This window comes from Pavona decussata, unplaced genomic scaffold (assembly GCF_977016875.1).
Source record: "Pavona decussata unplaced genomic scaffold, jaPavDecu1.1 SCAFFOLD_317, whole genome shotgun sequence".
Taxonomy (NCBI): domain Eukaryota; kingdom Metazoa; phylum Cnidaria; class Anthozoa; order Scleractinia; family Agariciidae; genus Pavona; species Pavona decussata.
The window spans coordinates 51,131-78,643 of record NW_028145708.1 but is presented as its reverse complement, the minus strand read 5'-3'; the positions used below and the strand labels follow the sequence as shown (position 1 = coordinate 78,643).

At 39.0% G+C, this 27,513-nt stretch overlaps 2 protein-coding genes across 2 annotated transcripts; one reads left to right on the top strand and one right to left on the bottom strand.

The window, feature by feature from the left end:
* Positions 1-16,061: 16,061 nt before the first annotated feature.
* Positions 16,062-17,018, top strand: LOC146454034 (substance-K receptor-like). Its single transcript, XM_085095907.1, has one exon. It carries the CDS (start codon positions 16,062-16,064, stop codon positions 17,016-17,018), a length of 957 nt encoding a protein of 318 aa, XP_084952033.1.
* Positions 17,019-20,996: 3,978 nt separating this feature from the next.
* Positions 20,997-23,049, bottom strand: LOC146454033 (uncharacterized). Its single transcript, XM_085095920.1, has one exon. It carries the CDS (start codon positions 22,941-22,943, stop codon positions 21,144-21,146), a length of 1,800 nt encoding a protein of 599 aa, XP_084952046.1. The 5' UTR covers positions 22,944-23,049; the 3' UTR covers positions 20,997-21,143.
* Positions 23,050-27,513: the final 4,464 nt, after the last annotated feature.

Here is a 27,513-nt window from a genome sequence, read left to right as displayed (position 1 = left end):
AGTTGTTGATAGAAAACGGTAAGCCACGTTATAGAGAAAGGCGATGATTAGCAGCAAGAAATTAAACAGGTGCACCTGTTCATGAATAACGGTTTGGGGTTTGTCTCTTCTTTTGCCACTGAAGCCGAACTTCACATTCTCTGGCTTAGCCCGTTTAGATTCTGATTGATCTGAGTCCAAACTGCTACGAGATTTAGTAGTACATCGAAATACGACTATGTGTTATAGGCAATTTCGTATAGTGGCGACATGTCTGCCAAAAAAATCCCCCCCCCCCCCCCCCATCCCACCATATTAGTTAGTAACAAAATAGTCGTGTATTATTTCGCAGTGAAAAACACTTAGGAAGGCATAAGACAAACGTTAAACTTCATAAACGATTTATACTAAAATAAAATAATTGTCCCGTACGTTATTGATCGACACAGTTGATTCGTAAAACTAAATATACTCCGAAATCTGCTATATTGTTTTTCCATATATATATAAAGACCAACTCGTAACTCGGAGTGTCAGAAAATGAAGCTCAGGGATAGTTTGGCTAAGAAATTTTCGCATGTAATTTTTCGAGTTAAAAGATTTTGAATAGATTGTTCAAGTTAACAGTTTATGAGGTGGAGAGGGGATTTTTGGTAACTTCAAAGTTACAACTGACTCAAATTGAACAAGGATTAAAAGAAACAGAACGTTCTTCCCTGTTTGTAGGTCTAGTGAAAACGAGGAACAATTGAAATTTACTTTCTTTTCTGTCATTATTTAGAGAGATACAGCTTATGATAGAAAACGTATTAAAAAGTCAACAAATACGTCATTTTTTCTATTAATAATAAAGTGATGAAGTCAATCTCACCTTTATTAAGCTTGCTTGTTAGATCCAGCATTATTGACTCAGTCCATTGTGACTCAGTTAAAACTATTTTCTTTTCTAACTTTTTTCCTTTGTCCGTTAATTATTTTAATAAATTAGTATTTTTGTTTAGCCTTATGCTTTTGAAAAACGGTAAAAGTTTATTTACATGTAAATAAAGCTTGTTGCTGTTGCTGTTTCCGTTGTGTTTATTGTCCAATTACGAGTTAGTGTAAGTACATTTCGCCCTTCGCTAAGAAACCACACCAAATTTGAACCCACTAAAAGAGACCGGGTTTTTTTTCGTCTTCTGTCCCCATCCCCCGCTTTAACTCAGAGACTATCTGTGCAATGGATAACCCGCTATCCAGCGGATAAAATGTGCTCCAACCAAAAGATTTTATCCGCTGAATAAAGTTATCCGCTCTTTCAGCAAATGGGTAAGGTGTCATTGTCACATTTTTTATAGGCTATAAAATTCTCGGTATCAAAGACAAAAAAAAAAAAAGAAAAACAGATATTGAGGTAGGATTAATTTATGTTCAAAATTACAAACGAAGACAATTAAATAATAATAATAATAATAATAATAATAATAATAATAATAATAATAATAAAATAAAAGTAAAAGGTATCGACGAGGAAACTTATATTTCAACACGAGTTGTTTACGCGCTAGAGGGTACCACGCAGGGGGGGCTGGCAGCTATCTTTGATCTTGCCGCTTTTCGGAAAGACATGATCGCCCCAGTAAAGAAATCTGTCAATCATTCGAAAACCGTAACGAGCATGCGCAAGATATGAAGGATTCATTCATGCTATTTTGTCCGTGGCGACTCGATGGTGGAAAACGCATTCGTATTAAGGTTACTCCAAACCTTCGTGGGTGCCTTCCCGAAAAAAATTCGTACGCGCGTTGTTTTTTAGGAAACCACCACAATCTATATATATCGATAGAAAGCTTATTTAATGCAGAATTCGATAAAATTATAAGCTATTTTGGTTATTCCTCTGCTAAGGCGAAGGAAGCCGGTAAACAGTAAAATGACAGAGCGCCATTCCGTCGAATTAATCGGGTATCAAACGTGATCTCTGACGAAATGTAGCTGCACAGTGTTAATCACAAACCATCAATCTCATCTCAAAGGGTGTGAGCATTTCCCCGCATTCCTATTGGTTTTCCTTAAATATATCTCTCAAGTTCCAGTAAAAAAGAATTTGCAAACGTGTTGCGTTCCGAGGCGGCCAGGAGGGAAGTATTTGATTAAAAAAAAAAAATGCCGACACCCTTTTGTTCCTCGTTGTTCCGTTAACTTTCGGGCCAAATTTCACGAAATTCCGTCAATTTTACATACCCTATTAATTCATTTGAAGAGGAGGCATCTTGCAGAAATCGTATTGCGAGTTTTCGCCTTCTAAAGATTTAGAGGCATGTCACGCCTTCTCGGAGAATTATGTCAACACCGGGCCGCCAGCCAATAACATAGTAGAACCTCTGACGTTCACAGGAAGCAAAATGGTGCTTCGCGGGAAAGTTGTAGTTTTTCAGTCATTTTTTTTCCCAGTTAGCTTCTGCGAGCACGTTTTCGGTATTACCTAGGGGAAAAAACGTTTAACAAAAAAGAAACCAAAAAGAAAAGAAGATAAACCAAAAAGCAAGCGCCAATGCAGCATCATAGGGAGGCACTAGTGGCCGACATGAAAGCTATCGGGTAAGTTTTGTTTGTGTTCAGTAACATTGCAAGTCTTCGAATTGATGAGCGTATTTTGGTTTATAAACCAAGATGTGCAATAATACTAGGACCACCAAGGGCAATCTCCAACTCTTAACTAGGTTCGACGATGTAATAAATGAGGTTTAAAAGCATGGTTTTAATTTTTTTGATTTGTTGAATATGTCGAGAGATACGACTTTTCAAACCGTTTTGCCGAGTTACACGTTAATAAGTGACGCATAATTTCATACGCGTTCCACATGATAAAAACTCGCTTCCATTTTTCAATTGGAAATGAAGTTCTTATAAACAGTCTTTTATAGAATATTGAAACTACAATATATAAGGTTTTTAAATTTAATGAAACTACATTTACAGCAATAACAACATAAGAGTTGCACAGTTTCAAGGTGAAATCAGTAAAAAGTACAAGTGTGCAGCGTGAATCGTGAACTTGTAAACAAAACCGGAAACGAAAGTTTATACAAATATTTCTCAATAAAAAGCAAACGCGCATAACAATATCTCATTGCATCTCATAGCCGGTTCAATAGCTTTATTTTGGTGCAAGAACGAGAATTTTACGATGATTCAAACCCGAGCTATAGATTTTTGAACATTTTGCATCTTAAGTATCACGTAACACGCATCAACAGAGAGGCCGTTACGCGCACTAGAGATGTAAGAAAAACTAAACGTGTAGCTACTTTCGGTAGTACGTTTTCAAATAGTTTATTAAATTACGTTTTAAAGCATGGTTTTCTTCCGTTCAATAGTTCAAAAGATATGAATTTTCAAACTTTTGGTTACACGTTAATGACTGACGCATAATTCCCATGCGTGCAAGATAATAAAAAACTCGCTTGAATTTTTCAAATGAAAATGAAGTTCAAATCGACATTCTATTTTACAAGATTGAAAATAGAATATATAAGGCTTTCAATATCAATTAAACTACATTTATAGCATTAAAAGGATAGGAGTTTCCCACTTTTCAAGTTGAATCAGTGAACAGAAGAAGTACGCCTGTGTCTTTTCACTTGTAGCATCGCGTTTTTGAGTTCTCCTTCGAGGAGCTCGTTTGCAGCTTTCTCAGGAGCCTTCGTATGTGCAGTCCACGAAACATTGCTCACTGGCCTAGGAAGATTCAAGTTACTTAGCACCTTCTGTGCTGCAAAGTGATAAGAAATTGACTTGCCTATTTCCAAAACGACAGCACTCAAACTCGAGTGTAAACAGAAATGCTAATAAGTTGAAATGAAGCCGTTGCCGCGAAAAGGTCGCTGGGGAGTCCACGCCTTACAGAGATTATGTCACCTTGAAAACTTATTAACTTTTTTACGAAAATACCTTTTTCTCAATGTTCTCGCGCATGTTTTAAGATCTTAAATAATTTGTTTTTGAAAATGTAAGTTTAAGTAATTAACTTTAATTTGATCGAAAAATAAACATTCGGCAAAAAGTAGCCCCTCGAAGGTTTGGAGTAACCTTAAGTTATTGTTTATTTACTGTTAGCATGTTTTTTTTTTGCCGTTGTACGAGGTTTGAACACAACGATTAATCAGACCGCTGAAATGAGCGGGTGCCAGCTTTGTTTTAGGTTAGTAGAGCCGTCAGCATTGAAATTGCGAGCGACATGTTTTCAGCTGAGCTGAGATTTTACCAGCGAGTGTGTGTGGTGAAGAATATGATTTCTAATGTAGCGAACGATTATGGTTTTCGTCGTCTCAGGAAGATATTGTACGTCGACAAAATAGTGGATTTCAATTTCGATGCTTGTTCAGTTCTGAAGAAACTAGAAGCCACGCAGTGTTTCACGACTCTCATCGCGAAAGCCCAGAATGTAAGCTTATTTCTCAATATCGGCTTGGAACTTTAATGTAAGCTTATTAAAAGTATTTGTCCTACATTTTATGCGTATTAACTGTTGAAAGCGTCGTTACGAATGAAACAGCATGTTTATTTTATGGAATTCTCCCTCTGTTTAAATGTTGCGTGACGACAGTTATCCCTGTAAGTTTAATTTTAATGAACAAGGAAAACGGCTTGAGTCTTTAAGAAATTTTTTAAATAAGAAAATTTTGCAACTGGAAAGGATAGCTTATAAAGATCTCAGAAGAAGATTGCTCAATATTATTGTGAATAGAGCTACCAGGTTTGTATAAGCGGTTGCAAGGGTGTTTGTCTCTTGTCTGTACGGGGAGATTAACTTACGTGAAAAGACATTCAGGTCCTTATTCTCCTGGCAAAAAATTGGGAAGTTGAGTTCAGTAGCACCGGGTGAACAATGTACTGATGCACTGAGATCCTGTAGGAACCACACGCATGTTCAGAAACCTTTGAAAGTACATGTAAATATTACTCTCTTACCTGTCACCCTTTAATACAGATGTCCATGACCACCTGTATCGGTATGGTGGTTTTCCCCCATTGGTGGATGTCAAAATGGGGCTACTGGGAATACACCCTAAAACCCAACTGCAAGGGTGATACAGTAACAAATAGATCCCGGGATGGCAAATCAACCATGGTTTCTTTATGTATGCAACAGCCATTTAGAAGAAGACAATCTAAATTATCACCCCTTGATTACTGAAGTGTTTCTTGCAACTCGAGGATTAACCCAGCTGACCACTTTACTCTGCAGTATAATTATGTCATCAGCACATGACAATATACATCAGAACTGTAACATATTGCAATACTGTTTAATTGGTACATATTGTGTAACATAGTCAAGTGTAAAATTTTAGCATTTTGTAAATTATGCAATTACTGCACATTTTCACGCACTTGCACAGTGTAATGACTGGCTGGAGTATTGCTGTTCAGCACCCTGCCTCTTTTATGTTCCAGATCTCACCCCAGAGGTATGACAGACAAAATCTAAAATAATGAAAGAGAACTTCACCTCTGTCTTTAAAATGATATTTATTACCAAGCATACATACTGAATTCAAAAGTCAATATTTGTGGCTCACTTGGCAAAGTTGAAGAGCAAAGTGCTGCTAACATCACCTCTCAACGTTTCACCATTTAGAAGAGATTGGAAAGGAATAATCTGTTGTTGACAGGATGATAGTAACATTTTAACTTAAGAAAAACAGAAAATTAGATCACCAGAACCTCCACAGTTTGTTGACTCCCAGTGGGTAGTTGCTGTAAAGGGAGGAAATTCTATAGTGTACTTAAATGAAAAAATACGGAAGGTAACGATACAGTGGAATGGAGGAAGTCTTACTACCTCTCGCGAGTGTCAATTTCTACAGGAGCTAGTCGTTGGTAGCCTGTTCCAGGCTCCTAGAGAGACGCGCGAAGGAGAGTGCGAGGGGACGAAAACGAGGGGGGAATGGGGGAGAGAAAAAGAGGGAAAGAAGAGGAGCCTGGAATCATTTTCTTAAACACCTCATGCTGGTATACCAGCTCCCGGTATACCCTCTGATTGGTCGGTTTTGACAGTTCACACATCACACGAAAGATATCGCGAAAAAATCTGAAAGAGTCAAAATGGCGAGTGTGTCACACGCGCGTGGTTTTGATGATGCAGTTTTAGAGAATTATCTTCGAGATTTGTCGCAAGTTAAAGTACTCGGGAAGGAGCAAATAGCTCTCGAAAGCGAGAGACAACAATGATAAGCTTTGAAAGACGAGGATCTGTTAGACACTAATATCCGTGATGAACAAACATCCTGCGGCAGTTGCAATCTTCCCGCAGCGATATACAATAGCATAAACATGAATTTACGAGTAAAGAAATCCACGGATCCTGTGTCTTCACATAAAATTTATTTAGCGCTACCTGAAATCTTGCAGTTAATCCGAGCCGATAAACTTTAACAAATGCCACAGAGCTAGCATACACAATCGCATATCACTAAATTAATCCTAACGGCTCAAAATGATCAGTAAGAAACCCTTCATTCAGTATATATAAGAATTCCCCCTCACGATCAAGATATACAACATTAAGCAGAGCGGTCGCATCACGTTTTGATCAAAAGGGAAGAATCTCTTATACAAAAGGAAAAAGGCTTTTATCAAAACAACGGACACACAGTGGGAGTCGTGCAGATCTGTCAAGCAACTCCATTTTAACATTAGACTTGCCATAAATTCTGGCCAGGGTCCTCGCACAAGTGAGGCAGCTGACGCTGGAAAGCTCGTCGTTTCTTAAAAGCTTGCGAAGACACAACATCGGCCACCACACTAGAGTCTCGTCGCTCGATAACGTCGCGTTAATAAGTTTCTTATTTCGAACGGCGTTGAACAAGGTCACCCGGGGAACTTTCGTTCCAAGACACGTCAAATTTTTTTGGCAAAATCTACAGGATTTTGAGGGTTGAAATCCCAAACCCGGAGAACCTTTCGGTGTCCGCGACATCGAAGCAATGTATGGACAACCGCGCAAACTCGAGAACTCGCGCGAGTAATCGAAACCTGCGACAATGAAAAGTTTGACATTTTGACATGTTGACACATTTTGGAAAAAGTAGGCGGCATGAGGTGTTTAAGAAAATGATTACAGGCTCCTCTTCTTTCCCTCTTTTTCTCTCCCCCACTCCCCCCTTGTTTTCGTCCCCTCGCACTCTCGGCCTTTGCGTGTCTCTCTAGGAGCCTGGAACAGGCTAGTCTTTGGTTACAGTATTTTCGTTTTTCGCTGCAGAATTTGCATCCGTGATCCCTCTTGATGACCAAACTTCAGGTAAAAGAGCGAACGTAACCTTCCTGTGATGTTTGAACGTCGAATAGCCAAATTGTTTGCGAATCCGCACAGACGCGCTTTCACATAAAATCGCCGCCATGTTTGTTTATCAAAATATCAGTACTTAGTCTCGCTCGGCCAAATTTCTTAACTGGGGCGATCATCTAAACTCAGATCCAGGCCTCGCTGCTGACCCCCCCCCCCCCCCCCCCTGGTACCACGTGTTCTTGTGGGAGGTTTAATTGTTTGGTGGTAATCACTATAGGAAATCTTCAATTCACAAAGTGCTCAGTTCAAAACATAAAGTGCAAGTAACTGGACGTGGAAGTTAAGAGTGGAAACCTTTCTGACAAATGCCAGCTACAGGAAAGCCTGCTATTGTGAACAAATATATCTCAGAACAGATTATGACAAAACAAAAATATTTTTAGACAAATTTACAGTTGTGATGGACATTTTTCAGCTAGAACCCACACACTAGACTATTAATACCAGAGGTTAATTATGGCAAATATTAAGAAAAGGATGTCAACTCGGCCCAAAAGGTAAATATTTCCTTGAAACATCTGAAGCGGAAGTCACGTAGAGACGTTCGGTCGAAGCTGTTCTGTCTTTTCTTAGGCAACAGGATAACTTGGGGTTTTGTTTTATCATCAACATTATGAACGATCATGATAAGAGATCATGAGGTGAATTGACAGACATAAGATCAGGAAACATTATATAATATCAATATCGATTGTTTACGCGAAAGAGGGTAAAACTTTACTTTGAGGAAGTTTTTAATTGTCTAAGCATTAATATCTTTTTAAAATAGTCAATTCATAAAAAGAAAGTTCATATGAAATAAAAACGTTTTCATCAGCTTGCGTATATCTATACATAGAATATTCATTCACTACTGGGTTTTTCGGCATACATACGCCGTTTATATCAATAACAAACTGTTATTACCCTTATGACGTACGTGTTTGACTGAAAGCGGTAGACGAAAGAAAGGCGATAATTAGCGTTAACAAATTAAACAGGTGCGCATGTTTATGAATAACGGTTTGGAGTTTGTCTTCACTTTTGCCGCTGAAGCCGGACTTCATACATATTCTCTTGCTTAGCCCATTTAGATTCTGATTAATCTGAGTGCAAACTACCGCGAGATTTAGCAGAGTACATCGATATACGACCACCTATGCGTCAAAGGCAATTTCGTATCGTGCCAACAAGTCTATTAAATAGAGTCCATTAAGCAAACACTTGGTATTTAATTTAAGTCTTGTATTATTTTTGCATTTAGAAATTAATAAAGAACGGTATGGGACAAACGGCATCTTTCAAAGACGATTAATCCCAGATATTGTCTCGTAAGTTATTGACAATTGGTTCGTAAAACTAAATATATTCCGACAACTGCTATATTGTTGTTACATATTTATATGGCCAACTCATAACTCGCAGCACATATTCAGCTGGAGTTGGCCCTTGTAATGTCAGCTGCTGACCTATTTTTCCTAAGGTAAGATTTCTCTTAATGAAACCAATCTAAATTGTAGCTACGAAAGACCAAGTGATGCCCATTCTTCTGTGTCTTACCCGTTACCGGTTCACTTAAAGTTGTTCTCACGCGACGGCAACAGAATCTATAAACAACGCTGTTTTACTGTGTAATTAACTCTGGCATGACTACGTTTGTCTTTAATTTTTGTTGGGCTGCAAATGTTTGAGAAAACTCCGAAACAGTACTAACAACATGTTGTTTATATGGGATTTATATCCGCTGTTCTGGTGTGTTGGTTCACGGATTGCAGTAAAAACAAAATGTATGAAAATCCTAATGACGATTAAGCGGGAAGGATTAGTATTTTGTTTTACGAATTTCCAAATGTTTATTACTGTCAATATTCCTTAACTCTAGATTTTAGCATAAAGCAGGATTTTATTTCGCACAGTTTAACACGAATAAAACAAGTTGAGTACGGATAAAATGAAAACCTAATACACGCGTACGGCCTCAAAATATTTGTTAATCCTTCATGTTCCGCCTAGTTGTTATATAGTCCTAACGGTTTTTCAAATATTTTGTAAATGACGACTAAGTTTGTAACATGGAAACATGCCTTACAAATTAAAAAAAATGTCGTAATCTTCTTTAAAATGACGATTTGTTTTCTGCTCTCTCGACCTTTTAATCCTCCTTTCATAAAAAAAATATTATTAGGAATTTTCACGGTTCTAGGTAGCTAATCTTTGTTCCATTGTGTCTAGCTTTACTAAAACAGCGATCATTTTAATTGATGTATAGGCGGTCAGCTATTGTAAGGTCTCTAGCTCAGAAACGACATGGTCTGAATCGACTACCAAAATTAAAACTTGTTTGGGGCTGAATCACCCGAAAAATGCGGAAAATTTTGTTCACCCAAAAGACCAAGTTTCCTTCTGGTGTAAACCAGGAAACGTTTGGTGTGAAAACAAAAAGAATCAGAAACAGATGCTGCTCAGTCATGATAAAAGTTGTCACGACAAATGACTCGTTTGTACGAGAATAGAGAAAGATTCAGTTTATGTGAAACAAAATTTCCTCGATGTGTTGTCGGGTAGTACTAAAGACAGAACTAGCGTTGGACTTAATTCTACTGGTTTGATCTCTTAAGGTGGAATATCACTATAGCGAAAAAATTTTACGTGCGTGCAAACGTAAGTTTAGCTGGCTTTACGTACGTGAAAAAAATAAGAAGCGATGGCGTTGAGCCGCGTGCGTAAACGTTAAAAGTTGAACAACGGTCAACTTTCTACGTTTACGCAAACCGTTGATACATCGCTTCTTGAGGTGGATTTCCACCGTCAGGTAAATTTAACGTGCGTTCAGACGTAAATTTAGCTGTCTTTAAGAGCAATTCTCCAGGAAAGTGAAGCAAAGTTGGAAATGAAAAATTTTAAACCCCCCCCCCCCCCATCAATTCTTGTGTGGAGGTAGGTTACCTTGGGGGATAAACAAAAACAACCATATTTGGATCGGCAGATGTAATCGTTGCCATGGTAACCGCGCTAGATGACGTCGGACTTAGGACCATGTTTTGAGCAAAAGTTCCACACTCATAAAGTAAAAGTAAACGAATCTGGTTTTCGGGTGCATGTGAACCAATTCAAATGAAATTCATACAGATAGTAGAACCACTCTCTCAGTTTGTAAAATTTGCCGTTAAAATAATTTGGGTTCTATAAACAAGAAGAAAATGCTCGTCTTACTATGTTCCCTGTTAGCCATTTTGACAAGCAGGAAAAACAAGCACAACCATATTCCTAATTTCCCCGAAAGTACTCTTTCCACATAAACCAAATTAGCAGCAGACATTACACAGATATTGATGTTTCTAAATCTTATAAAATCAATTTGGGGAAAACTGTAGTTTAGCCATGGGTGCTGAAGACACCTGGGACAAATTGCAAAAAATTGCAAAACTGGTAATTTTGAGGGCTCTAGTATTTCGCGCAAACAGGCTTTAGAGAGAAAAAGTTAGCTTCAAAAGTATCTTTTATCATCTTGTCTGCGACCTACATTTAGTAAATATAATAAGGTTGTGGCCCACAATTTTGATGAAATATAAATTGATACAAAACCTACCTTGAAGGTTTTGGGAATTTCTTCAGGATGCTTTCGTCGCGTGGTTCTCTCCAGTGTCTCTCCTTCGCACGCTCCGTTTTTTTTTTTTTACCAAATCTAGCGCAGACTCTAATCTAACAGTTGCTCCCATCGAATATCCAGTTTGCCGTGTTTCAGACCAAAGATGATGATACAAGTAGCCCGCATACACTTGACAAAGAATAGTTGACAAGGTCCGAAACATGGTCGTAATACTTGCGATTTCTGCCGTCGAGCACCTAAATTTATCAATATTATCCAACCACGAAGTAAAGTAAATGTGTTGAGATCAATGTACAGAGGAAATGCATGTCTTTGGACAATCCAAAGTAACGTATTTGGCTTAAATCGAGTCAGATATTGCGATAGTCGACAAGCCAAGAATGGTGAATAAACTGAACGCATAGGCCGGAAGTCCAAGCACGACTGCTGACCGGATGTAATACAATGTAACGGGATGTAACACCCGGTGTAAGAGTAATGATTTCCTCTTGTAATGGGGTTGTTTTACAATGGCAATGGTGAAGAAAGCCAAAACCAAAAAACAAACAAAACAAAACAAAAAACAAAACAGAAAAACCGAATGAAAACAAAAACAAAGGAAATGAAGCTGAACTGAAGCTTGGGTGAAAATTGAACGCATGATCATAATAGCCGCACCCCCCCCCCCCCCCAAAAAAAAAAAAAAAAAAGATTGCTTTTTAGACTGTGAAAATGCAATTACAAATTCAGTTATGATTAACTATTCGTGACAAGAGAATCGCACATGAAATGTTACATTTATTTACCTGCACGGCAAATAATAAGATCCATTTCGTCGCTGATTTCATCACGATTTATACCAAGTCCGTAGGCTTGGAAATATCCCTTTGACATTCACTGAGTTTTATATTGTTTCCACTGCACTCATAAACGTCCCTTTTGGGATTTGAAAAAGAACAACTTTCCATTCTCCCGACCAGGATATTTTCCTTCGCACGACGATATGCAAATTTCCCTTACAGTGTTTTTGATCGACGGCCAAATTTACTTCCGGTCACCCCTTCCCCCGCCAAAAAAAAAAAAAAAAAAACCAACAACAACAAGACCAACAAGGTTCAACAAGACCTACGGCCTTAACTTGCAGAAGGATCAGCTTGCCAAATTACTGGAAATTGCTACAACCAACCAGCTTTTCCAGTTCAATGGTCTTTTGTACGAACAGACTGATGGGGTGGCCATGGGCTCTTGGTCCTCTGATGGCTAATGTTTTTATGTGTCACCTGGAAGAGAAGCTCTCCCGTGATGGTCTGATGCCTGACCTGTACAAACGTTACGTGGATGATACCCTGGCTAAAATGCCTAGTGGTGACGCTGCCTCTGAGTTTCTCAATACTCTGAATGGTCTCCATCCCAGCATGAAATTTACAATGGAACTCCCTGTCAGTGGTAGGATTCCTTTTATTGGCATTGAAATCATCAAGTGTGGGACTAAACTTGAAACTCAAGTTTACAGGAAACAAACGAACAGTGGCTTACTCTTGCATTACCATAGCCATACCGACAAACGATACAAGATGTCTTTAGTGAAAACAATGTTACATCGCGCGTACGCTCTATGTTCCACAACAGAAGCTTTCAATTTAGAATGTAACAAATTGCGCTCAATTTTCAGTCGCCTAGATTATCCTAGGGCTCTCATAGATTCCATCATTAGTAATTTTCTTCGTAATGTATCGGAACAGGCAGCGGAAGAGAAGCCTGAAGGCGGTCGTAAGATCAGAATTATCCTTCCTTTTAAGGATCAAGTAGCTGCCAATGCGGTTCGCAGGCAATTTAACGACCTAAGTAATAAGATTGGCCCCATATTGCAGCCAGTTTTTGTTAGTAGGAAATTAGAACATGATCTTAAGCCCTTAAGCCGTCGATTGTGAATCAGCAATGCGTTGTTTACTATTTCTCATGTGATCTGTGCGATGCAGATTATGTCGGCTATACAGCCAGACACCTTTTTCAACGCGTTGCTGAGCCAAGAACTCGGCAATTGGCAAACATTTTCTTGAAGCTCACGGGAGCAAACACCTATTGAATCAGGGCCATTTTAACATCTTGAGAAAGTGTCAGAGCAAATTTGATTGTTTGGTATTTGAAATGCTGTACATCAAGAAACTTAAGCCTTGCTTGAACACTCAAACGGACTCTATACGTGCGAAACTTTTTGTTTAACCGGTAGCATTCTTCAATGCTACTATTTTAATTAATATCTATTGTCCATTTTTGTATTTATAGCCGCAATCTTGCATTTTTAATTTCACTTGATAATGATGTAATGTACATCGAAACGTCGTGTTTTTAAACCTTTTTATAATGTTTTTACGAAATGTTTTATCGCAATTTTTTATAGTCAAACAACAACAAACAAAAAAATAAACAAACAGAAAGAATGTCAAAATTATGGCGGTATTAGGTACCGAATGTGAAAATTTATCGGCCTGGAGAAGACTTATTTAATTCTGGAGAAGTGGTGGGTCAAAAATTCCAACTACGTAACTTTTAATGTGTACGCTAATGCCCCAGATCAGCGACGTATCTTACATGCAAGCAATCCTTATTACAACCAATAAACAATAAATTAAGAGAAAAAAAAAAAAACCCAGGAAACATGGGCGGCTTTTGTGGATGCCTAAAACGATCAGTGAAGCGCTTTTATTTTGTCGTCTTTATTAACCACTGTAAAACAGTCATAAAAGCGGATCAAAAGTCGTCCTTTATCCATCTGTTAATGATAAATTGTACCAAAAATATCTAAAGAAGAGACAATGCCATTGCGACAATGTCGCTTTATCTGAACCTACAAAAACAAACCAAACAAAAAGCGCGTATATCGCATTTTAAAGTACATCCGGTCAGCAGTTTTGCTCCTTGCATTTCCGGTCTACATACGATTGGTCGTAAACAGGTCGTAAACAACGATTTTTTCGCTTCTCAACCATGCACCACGGAATGCACGGCTTGATTTAGCCAAAGACTTTATTCAGAATCGTCGCAGACATGCATTTGCTTAGCTGTGACTTTGATGCATCTATTTAACTTCCTGGATGGATTGTATTGACGAATTATTTCGATACTCGATTCACGACTGTGTTTAAGCTGTTCGATCGTTCTTTATTCGGGTTAATGCATCATCATATTTGGTCTAAAAGTATATGTTCAGGGAGGCTAGCAAGATAGATTTGTCTTTTCGCTAGAGTCTGTGCAAGATTTGGTCAAGAAAATGGAGCGAGCGAACTGAGGAGAGACCCATCCTATACGACAAAAACATCATGAAGAAATTCCCAAAAGTTGCAAGGTAGGCTTTGTTTCAATATATATTTTATCAAATTTGTTGGCCAAAGCCTAATCAATCAAATGTAGATAACAGTCAAGATGAATGAAAAAACCTCTGAAGCTGACATTCTCTATCTAAAGCCTGTTTGAGGCAAATACTGGAGCCCTCAACATTTCCAATTTTGCAATTTTTTTCAAACTTGCCTCGGATGTCCTCAACACCCATGGCGAGAATATAATTTTCCCCAAATAGATTTTATGATATTTATAAACTTCATTATCTATGTAAGCTCTGCTGCTATTTTAGTTTTTTGGGAAATAGTACTTTCGGAGAAATTACGAATATGGTTGTGCTTGTTTTTCCTGCTTGTCAAAATGGCTGACAGGCAACATAGTAATACGAACATTGTCTTCTTGATTATAAAACCCAAAGTACTTTAACGGCAAATTTTATAAACTGGGAGAGTGGCTCTACCATCTGTATGAATTTCATTTAAATTGGTTTACATGCACTCGAGAACCAGACTCGTTTTTTTTTTACTACTTGGGAGTGAATTTTTTGGTCAAAACATAGACCTCAGGCCGACGTGATCCAGTGCGGTTATCATGGCAACGTCACACCTGCCAATCCAAATATGGCTGTTTTTGTTCATCCAGGTAACCTACCTCCACACAAAAAATGAAGGAGGGTTAAAATTTTTCATTTCCAACTTTGCTTCACTTTCCTGGAGAATTGCTATTAAGTACATGCGTGCGTAAACGTAGAAAGTCGAGCGTTGTTCAACTTTTTAAGTCTACACATGCCGTTCATATGTCGCTTCTTATTTTGTTTATGTACCTAAAAAGCACAAATAATTTTACGTCGGTACGCACGTAAATTTACGTGAGAGTACAAAACCACCTTTACGAGGAGAAAACGAAACAACATAATCTAACCAAAAGACCCATCGCATCCGTTTTCTCTTTAGCAGAGAGTACAGAATTGAGTCAAAGAGGTGTGCGGCCTTGCTAGCATTCATCATTTATATCGCATATTTCATACCCGCGACCCGAATGAAATACTGATGAAATACGTTGTCGCGTTTTGCCCTATACGCATTTTCTGCAGCTAAAAACCCAGCTTAGATATCATCTATTTCAAAAGCTGTATTCTTTGATACACCCCTTTAGATCGACAAATCAAAGCGTTCATATTTTTGTCTTTTTACAATTGTTAGTGAGCCGTTATGTAGTTCGCACTTTAATACTCCGTGTTACAGATTACTAACATGAAAGCAGTGGAAGATTTAGTTACGTTACTAGTCATTTCACCTAAACCGAGCTCCTGAATCTTCCTTTTATAGGAATAACAAGTTAACAGTTTACCGTTTCAAAAAGTTTCTGCTCAGTCTGTGAAAAACTAAAACTGCTGAATAAATTGATCTATTTGTGAAACGCAGAAATAAGCCACAGCAATTTCTCACACGATCAACTTGCTTGTACGAAATCGCAACCGGGAGCAATAACGTACACTGCACGCGGTTATATTCGCAGGATAAAAGTTACTTTTTTTAGAACAAGATGGAACTAAAAACTGAATTTTACACATACCCAGCAAAGGTCAGCCAAATGACATAACCTTCTGCCGAATATGTTTTTCAAATTTATGTCTTAAAAGCAATCAAAAGTAATAATAAGGTTGGGAATCGCGGTACAGTAATTTAGTGAGAGCCAGCGGCTTTTTGTATTAAACGGCCGGGTAACGACGACCAAAAACTGCTACTTTTGCGGTAACGTATATATTTTATTTAAACTAATACTTGTGCTTTATCCTTCTAAAGTCCTCATACAATTTCTTTCCTTCGATTCCTTCTACAGATGGTTAATTCTTCCAATCAACAAAACGGAACACAAGGCGAAACAAGTTTCCCGTTGCCCTCTTCATCTGAGTGCATTGCCTGGCTTACAGTATTAATGACCGAGTCTGTTGCTATAGTAACGCTTAATATCCTTACTATTATCTTTTTCATCAAAAACCGTGGTCTCCGTAAGCGCTCCATGTACCTGGTGATCAACCTGGCAGTTACAGATATGTTCGTTGGAGGATATGCGGAAGCGCGGAGTTTCTTTCTCACCGGAGTTGGTTGCAACTTTTGGCAGTACAACCTGTCTCATTTTGAACTCTGGGATAGAGTGACAAATGCCTTGCACAACGCGTTCATCTCAACCTCTATAACAAACCTCGCTGCTATTTCTTTGGAACGGTTGCACAGCACGTTCCGTCCATTCAAGCATCGCCTCATCAAAAAGTGGGTGTTTAAAAGAGCTGTTGCGTTCATTTGGGTTACAGCTGGATTATATTCAATTGCATTCCAAGTTATTTGGAAACTGGGAGATAAGAGCCAGGTTTACTATTTGCTTGTGTCTCGCTATTCCTTCATTTCTATTTCCCTATTTTTTATCTTCGTTTCCTACGTTTCCATTGCTGTTAAAATTAGTTGTGGAGCCCGCCCTAAGCATCATGGTGCAGCAAGCAGAGAGAAAAAGCTGACCAAGACATTATTCATCATGACTGTGGTATCATTAATGGTGTGGTTGCCCTTTGTTGTTTTCAATTATTTTCGCTTGATCGGTAATTCGTTTGTTATTACCCTTTCTCTTTCAACGCATTTTCATTTATTTAATGCCTTTTTATTTTTATTTTACGCAAACTCACTTGTTAATCCAATATTGTACGCGTTTAGAATGCCAGAGTTCAAAAGAGCTCTGGTTTCACTTTTGCGTTGTAGATCCCAGCCGGCAGCAGATCAGGACTTCCCTCTTGGTGTCATGTAAGCCACAAAGCTATACCTGTGCCACTGCATGACACACTACTCCTTAGCAACGTTTCCAGTGCAGAGGCAACTGAAACAGTTGTCTAGGTAACTAAGAATCTAAATTCGGCTTATCATAGATATTTAAGGCATTTCTTCAGGAGAAAACTTACCGTAAGACTTTTACCTAGATCAGAACTAAAAATTTGTTTGGCACTGACTATTGTTAACGTTAGAAACAACGTTAATTAAGTATCAAAGACGTTTTGGTCAAACAACTTCGGCCTTCATCGGTTATTTTTAAAAGCCAACTGAATCACGGCTTTGTAAAGGTTCACAGTCCTGCGCGTGCTACGCCAGTAAAACGTAACGAACGGCAGCCGCGCGTTTTTACATGAGGGTTTTGTAGACATCCGGGACAGCAATATGTTCGTTTCCCGCGTGGTTGTCACTTTGCGAATACCAAGCCCGCAAACTGCGGGGAAATTTATAGACACAGAAAACATTAGGAGATAACTTTCGGGTCCTTACTGCTCAGGGTCCATTAAATTATTGGGCCAAAAATAAGAAAAGAAATGTTATCGGTTAAAAGCTTTAGCTTAACAACTGTGCAACAAACCGAACGTTTCTAAACAGTGCGTACTAACCTGAGGTTCTCAATTTATATTTTTGTTCACCAACAGTGAAAATGTATCCTTCCCCACCCGAGAGGAGGTATTCAGGCATATCAGTTTCGGGGAGATGTGAAAATCTTTCTTTTGTTTGAAATTGAAGCTCACTGAGTTGTTTGGATTAAACAATTTTGAGTCCAGCTTTACCCTAATAGATTTGTTTTGGGTTTAACAACTAGACTCAGTCCTTTGCACGTCCATGAAACTTGGGCATCGTCCCTGAGCAATGTATGTCAGTTTCATTTTCCAGAAAAAAGAAATGAAATGTATCTCGTGTTGGTGGCAAACTCTTAAAAATCCAGGAAGCCAGAATATCCTGACAAATTTAAAACAATTAAGAATATTCATCTGTACGGTGTAGTTTATTGTTGAATAACTAGCAAATAAAATTAGTGAATCTATGACAACAGTCTATTATAACTGAAAGTGAACAAGAATAATTATAGAAACGGTAGCCTTCTTCGCTGTATGTAGGTCCAACGAGAACAAGGATCAACTAAGATTTACTTTCTTTCTTATTGTCGTAATTTATACTCATTACTGAGGGGTGCAATGTATTATAGCATAATTACGGTATCAATTTCCAGATATCAATTAGTTAAGTAGTACAAAACGCAAAAAAAGAATTAATAAATACCTCATTTTTTTAATAAATATACAATGAGACGACGACGTCAATCTCCCCTAGCTTTCTTCTTAGGGAGAGTTCATTTAATATGATAAGGTTGGGGGAATCCATTTTTTAAATTTTGCTCCCTTGAAAAAGGATCGGTAGACTGTATTAAATATATTTACCGTTATTGTCTTCAATGGTTTACACTATGACAGACTTGAGATCCAGTTGTGATCAGATCCCTGTTAAGTTCTCGAGTATTTATTGCCGCAGAGTGCCTACCTCTACTCCGATGGTTCACACATAGGTTTCATGGTAGCGGCTCATCCATGACCCATTCCTCCGGCCAGATCTGGAAAATTGGCATGTCCCTGTTTCCGTGGTCTCAAGTGGCTCAACTGTTAGAGTCTTCATCGGTGTCACTATCAGCAATGACAGCTAAGACATTGTCGTCATCCGAGTCAGATTCCCAAACAGAATCACTTTCAGGGTCAGCTGGCTTGTCTTTTGAGGTGGCCTCCTTGTTATATCTGAGATAGAAATCTGCGGCAATCCTCCTCAGTTTGTCTGGTTTCTTGCCAGCAGTTGGAAGTTGATGTCAGTCATTGAGGTACTTGTCCAGCTCTTTTACTCTCAGTTTGCTCAGCTTTCCAGATTCAGTTAAATCAGACCAGTTATAGTCCTGGTACTACTTGCCCTCCTCAATGGTTCGATTCAATCTTCTCTCTCTTTCTCTGATAGTAGCAACTGTTACTTGCTGTTACAAATGCTTAACATAGCTAACAACATGCTTCTCTTCAACACAAAATTCTTCAGAAAATTTTCTCAGTTCCTCACAGTTGCTTGATGAGATGGATCCATCCTTCAAAGTCGTTAATAATTCAAAAGACAAAGAGAAAGACAAAGGAAATCATGCAACGTGACGTGTTTGGATATCTCATGAAAAACTCCTCAATTTTGCATCCTTAATTTCCCTTTCAAAATCAGTTTGTTTGAGAAGTTATATCAAACACTCGTCACAATGTTTTATCACAATATCAAAAACCGCGAAGTTTGTCAAAAATACTCCGCTACGCGTCGTATTCTCAACTCTGTTCTCGGTGTTTGACATGTGATGAAAACACCGTTTCTCGTGTTTGATATATTACTTGAACAATTTTCTGATATTTACCCAAGGGGCAAGATAATCTATGGCTCTAGTCTTCCCATTGATCGTTCTTGGTGTCTTGGAGAAAGGAAGGTAGTGCCCTGCATCGCCAGGATCTGGGTAACGTGCAGGAATTCCTGAAAACTTTGGCCCAACCCACTCTGCCTTTCCGCACCTGTTGCACAGCATTCCACCTTTCTCCAGACATCCTTCTTTCACATACTTCATGTACAGTTCTCCAACGCACTAGTGTTTTTCAGTGATATAGCTGAGTTGCACTGGTCATTAAATTGTTGAGTTGAAAGCCATCCGATCTCTATGATGATGTCATGTGTTGGTTTTTAAGTATGCAAATTTTCAGAGCCCCCCCCCCCCCCCCCTCCTAGCCCAACATTTTTTTCAGACCCCTCATCGGGTCTCTAAAAATTTTCGGAGCCCCCCTCAATATCTTCATTCCCCCTCCTTGTCATATTAAATGAACTTTTCCTTAGATCAATAAGAATTCAGTCCATTGTGACTCAGTTTTAAATTACTTACCTAGGTCTAGTCCGTTAATTACTTCAATAAATGTGCATTCTTGTTTAGCTTTATCCTCTTGCAAAACTGTAAGAGTTTATTGTCATGTAAATACATCTTTATTGCTGGGACTCTCAGCTAGCTCGTTAGATCATTATTAATCCAGTCCGTTGTGACCTTTAAATGATATTTAGTTTTAGCTTGTTTTTTTTTTTTGTCCATCTATTAATTTAATATATCTGTTTCTTTGTTTAGCTTTATGCTTTTGCAAAACTGTAACGGTGCGTTTGATTGACCTTATTCCGAAACAGGAATACATGCAACGATGACAAGATATCCCTCACAAAAGGTTTTGGGGAGTTACTGGAGTACGGAGACGGCTCTTAAATTCCCATGTGTCAGCGAAATTTTGCAGAATTTGTCTCCAAAATTTCTTAAAAAAAGGTAAATTTAACAGCTATTCCGCTTATTCTTTTACCCGGAATAAGGTCAATCGAACGCAACCTAAGAGTTTATTGACATGTAAATAAAGTTTGTTGCTGTTGCTGTTGGTTTCATTGTTAATTTACGAGCTAATAAGAGTACTTGTCGCCCTTGGCTAACAAACCACACCGAATTTGAAGGTAATAAGTTTGGATTATTTTCGGGATTGTTTTCGTCTTCTGCCCTCCCCTCTTCCTTCCCCTTCCCCCTATTTATCTCAATGACTACCCATGCAGTGGATAATTTGCTATGCAGTGGACAAAATGTACTCCAACCAATACATTTTGTCCAGTGGACCGACTTGTCCGCTCTTTCAACAACTGGGGGAAGGTGTCATTGTCATATCTTTTAACAGGTTAAGAGTTCCCTGGCTCAAAAGAGGAAAGAAATCCTGGTCTTGATAGGGTTAAATTTTGGAATACACCCAAACCAAAAACACACTATACTACGAGAAAATGGACTGAAAACTGACATTGCTTGCAATGAAGGGTTATGCACTATCGTTACCTTAATCTATAATTCATAATCGGATAGGATTGATATAAAAATAAAAAAAAAGTGTCAAAAATGGTTTTCAACAAGAAAATTAACGATAATAAAATAACATGACGTTTCGACGACTTCATATCGTCATTGTCAAATGAGTAAAAATGGAAATAACGGAAACGCATATTTATAGGTATTGAAAGTGAGAAAATAAATTAGCATGAAAAGCATTCAGGTAAAGAGTTTCGCGCGAATGGAATCCGCTTGCGTGTTCAGTTTCGGTTTTTTGTTCTTGATCCACAGCATTTCGTAGACCAAACATTCAAATTTGTCACGGCATTTCTTTATGACCTTAAAGTTCTTAATTAAGTTGTTAGGTGTTAAACCATGCGCGTCCCTGAGGTGTTTTCCGATCACAGAATGTTTATGCTCCTCAACGCGTTGATGTAGGTGGCGGCAAGTGTACCCAATATAATTTGTATCACACAAATCACATGTGAATTCGTATACTACACTTTGCTGATTGATCAGAGGAGGCTTTTCTTCTGTGATTCTCAGATGATCAGCGATCTTTTTGCTCGTGAACACCGGCTGTAGTTCTTGATTAATTTTAGTTCCGAGGTCGCCAAGTTGCCTGCGAACCACGTCCGCCGATTTCTGATCTTTAAATGGCAACGTAATCCGAACAGGGCGGTCAGAAGGTGTTTGAACTGGGTCTATAGGATGCTGGAGGCGATTGATAGCTGAGTCGATGAGTTTTTCGGGATATTTTAATTTCAAAAATATCCCTTTTAAGGTCTTGCATTCCTGCCAAAGGAAGTCTTGTGTAGACGATAAGCGTTTTGCGCGGTCTAGCATTGTTCTTAGAAGTGACCGTTTATACCGGCTGTCAACATGGCTTTGGTAATGTAGGAGGAGCCCTTTATTTGTTTGCTTTCTGTAAACACAGGTTTCAAGGCTGCCGTCGGTTTTGATGATTTCCAAGCCAATGAATGGTAATCGATCGTTGGTTGCTACTTCCATCGTAAATTGAATGGAGGGATGGGCTTCGTTAAGACATGTAAGCAAATCGGTGGCATCGGAGAGGTCGCGTACCAGAGCCAGCGTGTCGTCCACGTATCTCTTGTAGAAGCTCGGAAGCTTGTTCTCACTTGCTAGTTTCTCTTCAACTGAACACATGAACGCGTTTGCCATAAGTGGACCTAATGGTGATCCCATCGCGACCCCATCGACCTGTTCGTATAAGTTTCCATTGAATTGAAATAGTTGTTTTTTTGTGGCAACACTTAGCAGCTCGATCAGGTCGTCTTTGCTGATGTTCATGTTGTAGGTCTTGTTGAACCAATTATCTTTGAAGGCTTTATCGGCTAGAATATGGATGGTTTCGTCCAGAGGAACATTTGTGAAGAGAGCGGTGACATCATAGGAGACAAGAAAAACATTTCCGTCGAGTTTGAGATGTTTGATTTCTTCGGCAAAATTGAAAACAACAGAGATTGTATACTCGTTAGTCGACAAAGGTTTCAGCTTTTCATCTAGCCATTTCGCGAGCGCATAGTTGTACGTTCCAGTTGCTGAGAGGATCGGCCGCATTGCGAGTGTTGTTTTGTGCGTTTTGGGAAGGCCATATAAGTGGGCCAGGCGAGATCCCTTCTTACAGACAGAGTCTGCCATCTCTTTCGGCAGAATTTTACGCACGACTGATTCAAGATGTTTTTCTTTTGCCAGAAGCGGATGATAATATTTAGGTGGTCTTCCTCTTGTGGTTGGCTTTTGTTGGCTAACGGGTCGGAATTTTGTCAGATCGTTGATAGATGCCTCACTCAACAATCGAATGTACTCCAACTTGTCCATAACGACAACGCCTGAGCCCTTATCTGGCTTAGTAATCACTATGTCATCTCGTTTCTTCAGCTTTTGGATTGATCGTACAAGAGGCTTCGGTGGTTTAGGGCCTTTTGTCTTGATGTAATTCAGAGCGATTGAACGCAGGGTCGCTGCGGCTAGCTCTTTTTTGTCCTCGGAAAGCATGGGTTCAAGTTTCCAAAAAGCTTTCTCAAATGTTGCCTGGATATCGATGGCAGAAATGCGAGGTTCAGGAATGGAAAATTGCAGACCGCGACAGAGAACAAGTTTGTCAAAGAACGAAAGATTGTAGGAAGAAATGTTCTGAATGTGTTCATCTACGTCCACATCAAAAAAATGGTTTTGAACGAAACAAAGCGGGCGTTTCGGGTATGTCACCCTTCTTCAGGTTGGCGAAAACCGTTGAAATACGCTACAGGACACACGCGTGCATGCATTAAAAGTTACAATTCAAAAATAGCTCAAATTGACGTTACTTCCATCCGACTGAACAGTTCCAAGTTGGAAAATCAACCTAATTTTACGCTGTTTGCGCCATTGCATAACTGCAATTCCTGGGTATCCTATGGCCAAACAGTTGAACTCCACGGGTTACAGTATTTCAGATATCCGGGTGTGGGGTATGCAGTTATGCAATGGGACAAACCTTTAGCGCAAGCAACATGAAATGAGGCTGATTATTCAACTTGGAACTGTTCAGCTGGATGGACTTAACGTCAATTTTAAGCTATATCTGAATTGTAACTTTTAATGCATGCGCGCGCTACTATTCATATGCGAGCGTCTGTCCGGTAACGTATTTCAACGGTTTTCTCCACACTGGAGAAGGGTTATATACCAAAATTGTCTGTGTCTCTTTCAAAACCATTTCGGACACTTTTTGATATTTGTTTTTATACCAATCCTACCAGAAAACATTTTCAAGTGTCACGCATCTCCAAGGAACTTTCCTTTCACCGTTCATTATAATTTGTAATGCCGCAAAAGATCTTTTTAGTCGTCCCTTTCTCTCTATTAAGCTAGTCGCGTCTTTCTCTTGTTTCGCTTTAAAACCGAGCCGTACATTGTCCGGCTTAGCTTGTTTAGACTCCCAATTAATTTTAGCCAATCACCACCAGATGTAGTAGAATCAAACGAGAAATGACTCCCTCCCTCCCCCCTCCCTCCCTCCCCCCCCCCCCCCCCCCCCCGAGTGATTATTTGGTCCTGTATTATTTCAATTTGTAAAACTAATCAAGACAGTTCTAAAGAAACTGGACTTTACATCCTCCATAAAGGCTTTTAGAAGTCCAGAAAGTCCCCTTCAAGTTGCTGACTATGCAAGTGTTTTTAGATGCTGGCTAAATGTACCAAGATATTGGTTTGACCGTATGACCAACACATGCTAGAACTGGCCCTTAAATTATCACCTATTTTTCGATTGAATTTTGCAAGCACCGTCCATTGAACTATTTTCAATAATGTAAGCTCTAAGGGAGTTGCGAAAGACTAAGTGATGTATATGATTCAGTAGTCTCTTTGGTTCGTCGGATACAATTTATGATAGTATACTGATTAACCAGCTACACACCACAAAACTGATTACAAATTAAAACTGATAAATATCTCATTTTGTTCACATCATTGGAGTTAATTGACACACCTCGCATTTATTCCCGTAATAGATTATTATTAAAAATTCAATTCTGGCTAACTTATTATTTTCCTTTCTTTTCTTAGTTGAAGTTTACAACATTGATTTTATTGTTGTCGTTGTTGTTGTTGTTGTTTAGCTATACGCTTTTGCACAATCGTAAGAGTTATTGCTATGAAAATTAAACTTGTTTTTGGTCTCGATTTATGAGTTAATTTGAATAGAATTAAATCTTCGCTAATAACACCCCCACCCCTCCTCAAACCCACACCACATTGCCGTCCTGTCATTTCTCTTATTATCCTTTCCCCTTTGTACCTCTAGATCTCTCACCAATAAGCGGACATCTTTTGTTGTCGAACGCGTACGCTACAAAATTTCAAAGCCTCAAGATGTTAAATTCATAATCTTCCTCAAACGAACAGAAGAGATGGATCCCCTAAATATCTCTACATTGTCACCTTTAATTTGAAAGGCAAGCTCTGTTTGCAGTGCACCCTTTAAACTCCCTCCTCCTCTAATAAGCCCCCTTTTGGAGGTATTAGGTACTTAAAACACAAAAGCAGTTCGTAGTATCTAAAATAGTCGAGATATTTAATTTAAAAATAAACCTGTTTATTAATATTTCCGCCATCAGTCGTCACACTTCACGCGGGGATAATACGTTAAATAAGTGAATTTTGTTATACGCCCAAGACGTAACGTGCGGCCCTTTAAAACTGCTAACATTAAGTAGTACGTTTTTAGTTTTAGTTGTCTATGTTAACTTTTACCGTTAATCTTTACCTCTGTGTTCAGTGATCACCTGGGTTTTTGACTGAATTTTACTCATGGATGAGGGGGTTAGTTTCTAAAGAAACCGTGGTGCTGCGTCGGTGGGAAATAGAAACGACTGCTTGGTTTATTAACAGAGTTGATAACTAAAGATAAATTGGCCACCGGAAAGAGATTCAAGCGCTGACGTTTCAAGCGTTAACCTTCGTCACTGGAATATCTTTACAGTGGCCAATTTACCTTTAGTTATCAACTCTGTTAATAAATTAAACCAAACACGAGTTCAAGTTACTCAATAATCGATTAGAAAGAACAAACTTTTAAATAGTTTCTAACAAACAAACCTAGGACATTACTAGAAAATGCTAAGAACCTTGAATATTTGCGAGGAGCATAGCTTTCTCAGAGTGTGTTGATAGGAAACAAAACAAATACTTGTGAATACTTACTGGAAAAAATTTTGTTTTTCAAAGAGCTTTAACACAGGTTGGACCGCTGGGAGTTAAAGCTTACTATATATAGCTAGTGTTAAATACTTTTTTCTTTTTTTGGTCACCTAAATAAAAAAGTAAACCTTACACTAAGTAGAGGAGACAAGCAAGAAACTTAAGGTAAAAACATTCCGCTTCGCGGAGAGCCCACAAAAAAATGCAACATTTTATACTATTCTTGATTACTGATATGGTTTTCCTGATTCGGATCCAGACCTCTCGCTATTCTCGACTTGCATGTTAGGAGTTGCTTGTGAGCCTTAACCAAAAAAGAGCAAAGACAAAATCAGCATTTTATACCGACATGTCGTTCAACAAAGGTATTGGTGACCCTCCCGCGATTTTTGTTGAAATTGCCGAAAGATATACCTGTTCTTTCTTGTCCAAATCCTGAGCAGTTGAATGCATACAACGTTCCAACATTAATGAAATGGGACGTGCACTATTTTGAGTGTGATTAGTTCTCTCACTGCTGAGCATTCCTTGATAGTTAGCGATTCAATGCGCGAACTTCATCGTTGGACTAATAATTCAGTATTTGGCTTTTGGACCAGAAAATTTCTGCCACCGTTGGAACCCTAGCCTCCGCGATCATATGGTAACCAGTCTTACTGAGGCTGGTTTCCATATGATCGCTGACGATCGTAGATCGCAGATCGCAAACAATCGCAAAAAAAGGTTGTTTCCATATAATCGCAACGATCGCAGGGCCGACCATAGTCATACGTTTTGATCAGCGGAAATGTCAAATATACCCTCGCGTGTACGCTGAAGAGCAAACATCATGGCGAACGTGGGAGAGGAGATTTTGCTGCAAACAAACTTCCTTTTTCTGTTTGTCATGAAGTGACGTCGTCTTCAGTTTCAAAATCGTCGAAAACATCGGATTCGATAACGACCGTACGCAGTACTGTTCTTATGTTACGAAATTTGGCCTACGCTTCCCCGGCCGATAAGTTGAACTTCTGCCCGATTTTGTCCCAAAAGTTGGCCTTTTTGTTCTTCTCTTTAAAGTCTTTGCTATTGCCATGGTAGGCACATTCATAACGTGCAACTTCCTCCATAAATTCCTCGTTACTAACCTTAACATGTTTAATCTCAGCCATGATGACAAGGAAAGAGTGTTGCTACGGAGACCGTTCCAACAATCAAACACACGAGCGTTACATCATGGGAGAGAACTCTAAATATTATGGGATGCGTTTCGATTGCGGATCGCAAACTTTGGTTTCCATATGATCGCACAATCACAATTCATCGCAGGATATCGCAGATGATCGTAGACGATTGCAGGAAATAAAACATGTTTCTATCTTGTGCGATCGTCTGCGATCGCGATTGCAGGATCGCAGACGATCGCAGAAGTTTGTTTCCACATGTTCGCAGAACTGGAATGCGTGACGAACCTAAAAAACGTCTGCGTGGGAGGCTATTGGAACCCTCGCTAGCAACATTTTATATTATTGTTCCAATATTGATCGCAACGTGTGTTGGTGTACTAAACTAAAATTTAAGGGTGTTGGTTTCTAACGGAAACTTCGGTGCTGTGTCGGTGGGGGGTACAAACGAATGTTGAGATCAACAAAGTTAATAACTAAAGGTGAATTGGCCACCATAAACTAAACTTACCGGCACTGCCTTGCGCGCCAGATCGATCGCTTACAATTCGGCCCATTTCCGGCTCTATCTCCTCTGCAGTAGTCTCATCCTTGGCTAATTCAGCGGAAACACGTGACACCAGATAACTTGCAAGAGCTCTGTAGATCTGCTGACTCAGTGTAGGATTCAAACGTGAACATTCCTATCACTTTAGATTTTTCTTGCTTGTTATGCTTAT

Bases quoted from the DNA above. Each gene is read 5' to 3' on its own strand.
- LOC146454034 (XM_085095907.1), top strand. From the start codon at position 16,062: ATGGTTAATTCTTCCAATCAACAAAACGGAACACAAGGCGAAACAAGT.
- LOC146454033 (XM_085095920.1), bottom strand. From the start codon at position 22,943: ATGCTTTCCGAGGACAAAAAAGAGCTAGCCGCAGCGACCCTGCGTTCA.